This window comes from Triticum dicoccoides, chromosome 3B (assembly GCF_002162155.2).
Source record: "Triticum dicoccoides isolate Atlit2015 ecotype Zavitan chromosome 3B, WEW_v2.0, whole genome shotgun sequence".
Classification (NCBI taxonomy): domain Eukaryota; kingdom Viridiplantae; phylum Streptophyta; class Magnoliopsida; order Poales; family Poaceae; genus Triticum; species Triticum dicoccoides.
This window is the reverse complement of record NC_041385.1, coordinates 647,715,673-647,726,643: the sequence shown is the minus strand read 5'-3', so window position 1 is coordinate 647,726,643 and position 10,971 is coordinate 647,715,673. Positions and strand designations below refer to the sequence as shown.

Here is a 10,971-nt window from a genome sequence, read left to right as displayed (position 1 = left end):
TGCTTGCAAGGCTTAGGTGATGAGTATTACCGAGAGGGCCCAGAGATACCTCTCCGATAATCGGAGTGACAAAATCTAATCTCGAATTATGCCAACCCAACATGTACCTTCGGAAACACCTATAGAGCACCTTTATAATCACCCAGTTACGTTGTGACGTTTGGTAGCACACAAAGTGTTCTTCCGGTAAACGGGAGTTGCACAATCTCATAGTTGCAGGAACTTTGTATAAGTCATGAAGAAAGCAATAGCAATATACTAAACGATCAAGTGCTAGGCTAACGAAATGGGTCATGTCAATCACATCATTATCCTAATGATGTGATCCCATTAATCAAATGACAACACATGTCTATGGTTAGGAAACATAACCATCTTTGATTAATGAGCTAGTCAAGTAGAGGCATACTAGTGACTTTATGTTTGTCTATGTATTCACACATGTATCATGTTTCCGGTTAATACAATTCTAGCATGAATAATAAACATTTATCATGATATAAGGAAATAATAACTTTATTATTGCCTCTATGGCATATTTCCTTCAGGTTAGTGACAGGTCAAAAAAAGCAGGCCCGGGCGTCTCAAACGGGTCTCGAACGACTAGGCTGACCGGCACACCAAATGTTGGACGGATATGGGGAGGCCCGGGTGCGTCCATCACGTCGGACCGATGGCTGGGTTTCACATAGAATTGCTAGGAAACCCAACATCTGACGGGCGTCTCCTTCGGTGGGGATGTGAACGCCGTGTGGCGCCACTCTGGCTTGCCGCCCGAGGCCACAGCCCAGCTATTTAAGCCGGCCAGCATCCACAACCCTAGCCACAACCTCTTCCTCCCTCTCCGCGCCGCTAGCCCAAACATATTTCTCTCCTTCTCCACCTTCCTCTTCCATTGTCGTCCGAATGGCGCAACAGAAGAAGTCCACTCATGTTATGCTAACACTGGAGCCCCACTTCTAGATCGAGGAGGAGATCCGGGTGAGGCATGCTGCCCAGATCGCAGCGGACCTACCTCTGGACTCGTCAGAGCCGGAGGAGGATGAGGGGAAGGGGGAACAGTAGATGGAGCCATGGAGGGGTGGATCCGGAGGAGGAGCCGGCGGGGGGTTGCGAGCGTCACCATGGAGGAGGCCATGGCGGAGTTCGCCGTCACCCAAGCAGCGGAGATGGCGGAGCAGGCAGCCATCCTGGAGTCCATCCAGGATGAGGCTTACGTGGAGTCCAACAGGCGCTTCCTCCGGCAAGAACAGGCGGAAACCAACATACTCTTCGACGAGGTCGAAGCGAAGATGGAGGCGGGGGCAGAGGAGGAGCCAGAGTTGCATCTGCCCCCATGTACCCAGAGCTCGGAACAGAGATAGTGGACATCTCCGAGGACAACGAGTAGCATAGTTGAGGATTAGTTGATCTACGTACTACGTAGGTGTTTTCTTTGCATTGTTTTTATGGTTTTAAGATTTCACATATGTGGTGTTCGGATGCAGAGAGAGTTATTTGAAGAGTGCCTGGTTAGTGCCCACGGACGCGCCCGGGCGCGTCCGCGGGTGTTTGAGGGGCCGAATTTAGTGACCACGCTTGTAGAAGGTTTTTGATTATTTTCGTGAAGATTGACAAGATATATGTCTAAATTCCATGGAAATTTAAATCCAAATTAAAGACCTAAGAGAAACAAAAATATATAGATTCAAATGTGAATAGTGTCTACAACTTTGTCATTTTGTGTTACTATCTGTCATTTTTGTTTCTTTCCGGTAGATCAAATTTGTATTCAAAATTTTGTTGGATGGTAGACATATATACCATCAGTATTCAAGACAAAATCAGAAATTTTCAAAACCTTTTTAGAGGTGCTACCATGAAATGGTAGCATGGTAGAACCTAAGGTGCAGTTTCATATGATATTCGCCCACAAGATGTTGTTGTGCAACCCTAACTTTTTTCGGTGGTAAAGAGAATTTTACTGGCCTGTCATAACATCATTACGACCCATTTTAAGTTGATCTATGATACATGCAGGTAGTTCACATTCCCAACCGCAAAATGGGTAAGCTCATGAGCAACTAAGTTACACTCGCTTTTTGCCTGGTGGATTCAGAAATTTGGCAACAAGGAAATCAAATCTCGTGCCTCAGTCGGGTTCCACAACAATGTGCATCCACACTCGCTCTACCACCAGTGTAATTCCTCCAGTGCATGCTAGGATCTCTATCTCCTTCGCACATGCACACCGATAAGATAGGAGAGAACCTCACCTTGACCATTCCAAACGAGCATGCCCAAGCTTTCATGTTTCCTCGACAAAACTCTCTCTCAAAATAAGCTTTCGCCCCACTTTATATATAAAGCACCAACCACAACCCATGTGGTCAATGGTAAGCTTTGCCTAGCTTTCCTACAGGCATTCCCATACTCTATCTTAGTTGGACAAACACGACCACTACATGCCTCTTCAACACTAATCGTTTTTTCGTTTTGGTATCTTTTTGTGTGTGAAATTTTCCTTTTGATATCTACTATTGCACCAACCTTAAGATTCTAGAGTGACGATAAATAGTTATTCTGAAGCATTACCCAATCCCATGCGACCTCATTGCACAAGTGTCATGTATGCCATAATAATTGAGGAACCATGCACCCCCATCCCGCTCCCTCCTTTGAAATAAGTATAGTAACATAAAAAGGCACTCTGGAAGAAGGAAAATAATAGGAAAATAGATAAGTAAATCGTAACTTATTATATATATGACTCTTAGGGTGTCCTCAGTATGTGAAAAAAACTGGGTCTCAAGGGAAAAAAATCCCTAAGATTAACATACAAACATTGTGAGAAGGTGTATTAAGCCAATTTTGCAAAGACTATGCATTTGTGCTATATATGGCCAATCCGCGGAAGAATGTAATATGCTATATACATTGTAGGGTCATCTTTTTACTCAAAGGAGAGTTCCTCTATTCGATGTATAAGCCCATCTTAAGATCCAAACGAGGTCTTATACATTGTAGAACTTTTGATTTCCTATATCACACGAGGTCGGTAGACCTTAAGGCCAACTTACAAGGAATACAGACATACATGGGCCATTATCCTAAACCGAGGCAAGTGATTCTCTCACTTAAACATATGAAACAGTAGCCCACTACATGTAAATCTAGATGCAACACTTACATTTTACGAGAATAACGAGTACTTGAAGAATTATGTCTTATATTTGATGCATCATGCATATGATACGCCTTTCATACATATATTGAGACCTTATGTGTACCATTCGGCATAATGTTATGACACATACTACATGTGATCATTTTAGCTAATTTTATTGTTTGTCATCATTATTACCGTCATCTTGTATATGTAGAAAACTAGAACCAACACAAAAGTGTACTTTACTCTGCTTCGTGAATGTATTTTTTTCTTACGTGTAAGACTAGACGAAATGTATATATGCCAATGTTTTTAATATAACAATCAGTATTGTTAATCTTGTTCATGTTACTAGCATGGTCCAACATAGAACATGATTTCAGATTATATCTTTTATTTATAAAAGGAGTTAAAATCCTCAAAGTATGCTAATGAACTAGGGAACTGGAAAACCATGTAGGCAAGCCAAACTTTGCTAGCTGAAACTATAGCACTATAGAAAAGAGGGCTTTGGTCCATCCCGGGTTAGCCCATTAGTCCTGGTTCAGTCTAGAACCGGGACTAATGGGGGCATTAGTCCCGGTTCGTGCGCCCAGGGGCCACATGGGCCATTTGTCCCGTTTCGTCTGGACCTTTTAGTCCCGGTTGGTGCCACGAACCGGGACTAAAGGGTGCGATGCCCATTAGTCCCGGTTCGTGGCACCAACCGGGACTAAAGGGTTAGACCTTTAGTCCCGGTTTGTGCCACGAACCGGTACTAATGGGGTTTGAGGCATTAGTACCGGTTCATGGCACGAACCGGTACTAAAGGTCCCATTTTCAAACTCCACCCCCCCCTGTGGATCGCCTTTTCAGTTTAAAAAAATGATGAGTTGGTCAAAAAATAAAAATAAAATAAGTTTCCCATTTGTCATATGGTCTAGTTGTTGGAAAAATTTACAAATATGAATTTCGACTTTATTTGCAAAATCTCTCTAGAATTTAGTAAAATGGGCATAACTTTTGCATACGAACTCGGATGAAAAAGTTTTTTATATGAAAAATCATCTACTCGAAAAGTTACATCCAAATTTAATCGGGGGAACCCTGTTAAACATTTTCAAAATCCTCAAAAACCTAACAGAAAAAAGTTACGGGGCTTTTAAGATCTAGAGTGGAAAAAATCGAAAAAATTTCAAACTGTGGTCAAACAATGGTCAAACTAATTATTCTAGAATATTAGTGTTACTAAATAATTATTTCAGTTATTTTGAATTCTGGTCAAACTGTGGTCAAACAATGGTCAAACAATGGTCAAACTAATTATTCAAGAAACATTAGTGTTACTAAATAATTATTATTTTTTAAAACAATAGTTTCAAACTCAAACAGTGAAATGTGTCACTTCATGCTCAAGCAAAATTCCTGAGGGTTAATAGGATTGACATCTTACTATTGTCAGGAAAACAACAAGTGCAGACTTGGAAACGAGGGAGAATAGAACCCGGAAGTTAAGCGTGCTCAGGCTGGGGGAGTGGGAGGATGGGTGACCGTTCGGGAAGTTAGATGATTTAGAATGATGAGGGGTGATTAGAGATTAGAGGATAAATTGAGCAGTGATGAGGGGTGGTGATTAGAGATTAGAGGTTAAATAATTCAAAAATTTGAAAATAAAATAATCAAAACAAAATCAAAACAAAAAATCATAAAATTTCCTTTAGTCCCGGTTGGTGTTACCAACCGGGACTAAAGGTGGAGCTCCACGTGGCCGCGACCTTTAGTCCCGGTTCGTGTTAGAACCGGGACTAAAGGGGGGAGGCATTAGTCCCGACCCTTTAGTCCCGGTTCATTAAACCGGGACTAAAGGCCCTTACGAACCGGGACTGATGCCCCTTTTTCTACTAGTGTTATAACTATGTTTGTTCGAAGCTATGATGTTAATTAAAGATCATATCAATGCACTGAACAATTTGGATTGTGACATGGAAGAAATATAAGCTCTTTAATTCAAATCGTATATTTGCATGACCTCGGTAACTTGGGGTCAAATTAGCTCCACAAAGTTGATTTCGTCGGTACTGAGAAATTCTCCTCGTGGCCACTTGTTACCGAGAAACTTCTGGAAAAGAACAAATAAAATTTGTTTTAGTCCTTGCCATACTTTTCCGCAATAAGAAAAGTCAAAAGAAACCCGGTGTGTATTATCCTTAGTTTGTATAACATATTTAGTTTCAACAAAGCATATATCGTGGTTGTGCTTAGGGAGAACAAAGAACGATGTGGTTCTGATTATGGTTGGTTTACAATCAATAATGTTCTTTTATTGTGGAATGCCCTTTTTTGGCAGGGACGAAATGCCCTTCTTTTTTGTGAATGGACGCGTGATGTTCTTTTTGAGAAAAGCAAATATACATGCAAGGTGGGATCTTGAGTTTCGAGTGTATGTACTAGTTCTTCAAGACTATAGAAAAGTTAATAGATTGTATCATGTGAGAACATATTGTTCTACAAAAATGCATGTGGAAATATGGTCAAATACACCATGTAAAAGAACAAGTGTTTTTTAGAATGGATAGTTGCTTAGATTATAATCCGAATATCTCATACTATTAAATTAGTGAGAAAATTATGCCAACAAAGTGACAACTGGCATGATGACCAAGTCTTGAAATGTCTCAAAGGATGTTACCACGGGTACATACAAACTAATAAACACCACGGAATATTAAATTTATAGAAGTGTTATCGCCTAGTCAACCTCTGTACTATAACATGGTAGAATAAATAGTGTTGTAGTTTTCTAGAATAAACATAGTATTTTAAGTTTCATTGGATTACCCACAAGAAAACAAATGGAACTTTCCTAGAAGGTAAGGCCCTTGGCACTTTTTCGTAAACAAATAGGGCGAGGAACAGAGGTTGCAACTACAGAGTCAACCCCAAACATGCTGGCCGAGGATAGAGAACTTACCATCCGAGAAAACCATGGTTCACAAGTTTCTACTCCCTTCGTCTCAAAATTGAGACACTTACCTTGGGACGGAGCAAGTATCTTCTGGGGACATGTCAAAACTATAATTTATCAAAGGACAAGTGCATACGGTTTTACACCTTCTTGGTGATTTCTCTTCTTCCTCAAAAATACATAGCAACTGATCACACAATTTCATCATTATGAATCAAGATCTATGCGAAAAGATAACTACAAAGTTGACCTAAACTTAGGTCTATCCTCTTTAAACTTTAGGAATTTTTCATGAGGTCTAATTTAATATTAGGAATTCACAGGAATAATGTCAATATGGACACAATTTCCTTACTTTCCCTATTCCGTTGATTTAAATACCCTATAAACCGAATGAGTCCTGAATAATTCACAAAATGAGACCGGACACTCGGTTACATATTCTCGTAGTATTCTGTCAACATCGTATTGATGATTTGTATTCACAAGACGTCAAGACCAAAGCAGCCTATAGCCTAGGAAACCCGCGTGGATGGGTACTGCATGAGCAGCGCAACGCGTTACCGACGACGGCACTTTGCAGAAAGAAACAGGAGGCAAGTCGGCAGCAAAGTCGTCACTAAGACGACTTTGTCCTCTGGTGACGAGCTCGCATTTCAAGTTGTTGCCCTCCAGCTCCAGGTAAGCCAAGCAGCCAATCTGCCGATGCATGTGTAGCATCTCATCCAGCTCGCTAGATATTCTCCGATCAATCAACGTATTGAAATTCAAAGATGCCATCGTCATGCACTCCAATCAGTACGATATGCAATCGTGTACTAGTATCTTTATGCACCGTCAGAATGATACGAACCTCTGAAGTTCAATCGTTGGCATATAGTTACACCAAAGGAAGAGAACGTCATGCATGCACGCCGATCAGTACAGTACTCGGTAGGAAATGAACCTCTGAAATTGAATCATTTGGTATTTACACCAAAGAAAGAGAACGTTGTTACACCAAACCCAATTCATGTACACGTTCACCGTAAACACGCGACAAATCAACCAACGGCCCTGCACACGTATACGCTCCGTCGCCTCTCGCGTTTTTTTACACACACAAAGAACAATTAAATCTGTAAACTTGCACGCAGGATCATGACGAAATCGCGCTGGAAACTTGCGTGCTCTAGCACATGGGCAGATCAGCCGGCGGCGGAGGCAGCATGGAGTCGGCCGTCGTCCCGTTCTCCACCGCGAACACCATCCCGAGCCCCATCGGAACGTGCGCGTCCAGGTGGCAGTGGAAGAACCACATGCCTACACGCGTCAAAGCCCAAACATCAAATTATTAACACTGTTAAAATCAAGGCCCATATAGTTTGGGCCGAAATAGGGAGAAACGTATGTATGGAAAGCACGGTAACGGTACCTGGGTTGTTGGCGACGAAGCGGATGACGGCCCAGCCTCCGGCGGGCACGGCGATGGTGTTGCGGGCCACGGGGTCGACCAGGTTGTAGGCGCTGGTGTTGCCCGGGGCGAAGGTGCCGAGCCCCTGCGCCAGAACGAAGAAGTTGAAGCCGTGGAGGTGGATCGGGTGGCTCTCCGACGGGAAGGCCATAGGGTTCTGCAGCACGATCTCCACCGTGGAGTTGTAGGGCAGGCTCCTCACCTTGGTGCCCTCCACCATGGCCGTGCCGTTGGGTGGCACGCCGTCGGGGAAGTCGGCGGTGTACACCCCGGACGCGTTGCCGAACTGCGCCTCCAGGAGCGACATCTGCGTGGGCAGGCGGAACGAGACCCCGTTCATCGCCGCTGCGAAGGCGTTCACGGAGCAGTTGGTCTGGGCCGCGTCGCACGGCAGCTGGCCCAGCCCCAGCTGGATGGTCATGTTCACGTCCACCGGCGACGGCACGGCCGCGGGCACGCCCCGCAGCCCGAAGTAGAAGTCGTTGGCCGTCGTCGAGTCCGAGTTGTTCGGCATAGTGGGCATGGCGGGCGTCGCCGTGGCCGACGTGCCGTTGTAGAGCAGGATGCCCGTGGCGACGGAGCCGCCGTCGGAGGCGTCCGTGGTGGCCGCGGGCGACAGCGTGTGGTGCGGCTCCACCGCCATGTAGTAGCTCCCCGGCGCGGCGCCCGTATAGACGAGCGCGTCCACGGTGTTCCCCGGCGCCAGCACCAGCGTGTCCGTGGTGTAGTTGGCCGTGTAGCAGGCGTCCACGGCCACCACCGTGAAGTTGTGGCCGGCCACCTTGAAGAAGAGGTGCGTGTTGAGCGCGGCGTTGATCACCCGGAGCAGCACCGTCGTGTTGGGCTGCACCACCGCCGTGAACGTCTCATCTACGGAACCAAATTAATGATGTCACACATCACCATCAGCTGTAAATTTCACCTGAAGTTACAGAATTCACCGTCTGACGCGTTACATACTTGCGCACTGGTAGAGCTGGCCGGTGAGGCCGTTAACGGTGAAGGCGTCGGAGTGGCTGGGCAGCTGGCCGGCCATGACGGCGTCCTTCTCGACGTCGACGACGTTCTGGCTCCACCACTCGCCTGTCCCAAACCTCATCCACAACCAGGATATGCCAAATTAAAACCTCCCCATCCATCCATCAATATACTATCGAGCAATGGACAGGAATGGTATATGCGTGTTGATTGATGATTATACCAAGTACGACGGGGACCTCTTGGTCCGGCGCCGGGAAGGGGTAGGCGGTGCCGTTCCGGGGGCGGATGATGAGGGGGCCGTACACGGTGGCGCGCAGGAAGGAGGAGTGCGCGTGCCACCACAGCGTGCCCTCGTGCCCCGTCACGTTGAACCGGTACGTGTAGGAGCCGTTGGGCTGGATCGGGCACTGCGTCACCATGCTCGGCCCGTCCGCCCATGGCGTCAGCTTCTGGAGTATGCCGTGCCTGCCGCCAAAGATCAGTTAATTTTTTCAGTTAAATTTGAATCCCTAGCACCACAGATCATAACAGATGGCGGCAGAGTCAAGTGCCGACCACTGAAACTTAGTGCCGACCTCAGTTGTCTTTGCCAGAGGAAAAAAGACAGCGTGAAAGACAGAAACAAATATGTTATCCTAAAAATATATATGTTTGAATGGGTAGCCGGTAAGTTTAGCTGTTTTTTGTGTGATCCTTTTGGCTACGTTTTGTTGTAAACGTGTACTGTAATGACGAGACTTGGTCGTCTGAACACTGCGGTGTGCACACTTGGAGGGTGTTAAAGATGAGGTCACCTACAGTTAACGGCGGTGCCTCGGAAGGTAGGGTGTCATTTTCAGAACCTTCCCTTTCGGCTTAGAGATATGGGCACACGGCCACACGGGTGCTAAGATAGTCAGACAAACTAATCTTCTGAGAAACTAAACTGCCTGTCAGGCTGACACCTCAACAGTCCTGCGAACTAGCTAGATGACAGCTTGATTCAAAAAACAAGAGGCTAGATGACAGCGGGTACCCCACGCCGCCGTTGGAACGGTTGCAGACGGCTCTATGTTTTTCGAAGAACAGAGTTTCAGACATTGAAAGTTTTCTGTAGCTGGGGTATAAGGATTTTACCAGTGGATGGTTAAGTTGTACGGCGACGCGTTGATCACATCGACGACCACCTCATCGCCCTCGAACACGTCTATCGTCGGGCCTGGCAGCTGGCCGTTCACCGCAATGATGTCAGTGCTGTTGCACAGCTGGTTAATTTTCATGCTCTGCACCTGGTGGCAGCATTACAGAGGAACAAAGACGTCAGACAAGGGCTTGTAGGACTGTATACACGATTCCGAAGTACAAGTAGAGATTTTTGTGGCATATACATGAAAAATAGGTATAGAACTGTCCTGCATGACTATCAACTCTCCTACAGAACTATCAACTTTATCTACATTTTCAGGTCTATCTCTGTTTTCTGAACATATAGGTTGACTCTGAATTCTAGATAGCCACTGTAAGTCAAGCATGTAAGTTGCCGCTAGCCGGCGTATGTGAGCATATACATATGGGCATGGCGAAGTTGCTCTAGTTCACTTATTGCGAAAAGCTTCTATCTATGAACTTCAGATGAACTGAATGAATAAAACTCTTATGCATGGACGGAGAGAAGGTAAAGAGAAGTACTGTGAACGTGTAATTGGCAGTCGCCGCGTCTGCCACCGAGCTGGCCAGAAGAAGAACCCCGAGCGCCAGCCACAAAAGCTGCGCCATGGAAGAAGAGGAAGGCCGAGGTTGAAGACGATTCACCAGCGGTGGTGTCAGAGAGAGGGAAAGGCAAATCTTTCTTTGGCGATCCTGGCCGGGCAACTTGTATTGCTCAAAGTCTTCCAAGAAACACGATAGGTATATATACTATAGGGATGCTTTTGGCGCTCCTCCGGGAGGAATCACTTGCGTAGCTCAGTCCGACTGGCATATTTGCCCCCCCTTTTCCCATTTAAATTTGCGCGACCGCGACGTAAAGCTTCTGGCGATGTCGCGCGCTCACACGCTCGTAATCTAGGTGTTGATGACCCGGATTGTTTTATGCGGCCCGGTGGGTCTGATGGGGAGGTTTTTATGCCACTCGGCTTGTCGACAGTCCTCTGAATAATTAGCTCGTTTCGTGGATAGGTTTGATTTGCAGTGCCGAAATCAATCCTGGTCTATATCCGAGGAGCACCGTCGAATCATCTTTCTCGGCTGGCATATGGCGACACGTCGGCGAAAAATGCCGTTTTCATTGGATGCAATCAGGAGTTTTACTTTTGGACACAGGATATATTGTTTTCTGACGAACTATCATGTTAACGTGACAACATAGCTAAATAACTGGATGGGAGAAATTTCTGCATTCCAAAATGGACTAATCACATGTCTCAGAGTGTCCCTGCTGATCCCTCGTTTGGGTCAATGAAAGCA

At 45.6% G+C, this 10,971-nt stretch overlaps 1 protein-coding gene across 2 annotated transcripts; it reads right to left on the bottom strand.

Moving 5' to 3' along the window:
• Positions 1-7,026: 7,026 nt before the first annotated feature.
• LOC119277612 (laccase-7-like) lies at positions 7,027-10,460 on the bottom strand. Of its 2 annotated transcripts, XM_037558896.1 has the most exons (7): positions 10,195-10,460; positions 9,643-9,794; positions 8,747-8,991; positions 8,506-8,628; positions 7,748-8,415; positions 7,507-7,630; positions 7,027-7,394 (listed from the first exon to the last, which is right to left on the bottom strand). In XM_037558896.1, the coding sequence occupies exons 1-7, from the start codon at positions 10,279-10,281 to the stop codon at positions 7,264-7,266; spliced, it is 1,530 nt and encodes a 509-aa protein (XP_037414793.1). In that variant the 5' UTR covers positions 10,282-10,460; the 3' UTR covers positions 7,027-7,263. The 2 variants fall into 2 exon arrangements, with proteins under 2 accessions (XP_037414793.1, XP_037414792.1); XM_037558895.1 differs by having other exon boundaries at positions 7,507-8,415; positions 10,195-10,457.
• Between the last annotated feature and the right edge of the window lie 511 nt (positions 10,461-10,971).

What these genes read in the sequence shown, in the direction of transcription:
- LOC119277612 (XM_037558895.1), bottom strand. Translation starts at nt 10,281, where the DNA reads ATGGCGCAGCTTTTGTGGCTGGCGCTCGGGGTTCTTCTTCTGGCCAGC. An exon ending in CCAGCTCTACCAGTGCGCAA is followed by an intron (nt 8,416 to 8,505) that starts GTATGTAACGCG and finishes TTGGTTCCGTAG; the next exon opens with ATGAGACGTTCACGGCGGTG. An exon ending in CTTCGTCGCCAACAACCCAG is followed by an intron (nt 7,395 to 7,506) that starts GTACCGTTACCG and finishes TGACGCGTGTAG; the next exon opens with GCATGTGGTTCTTCCACTGC.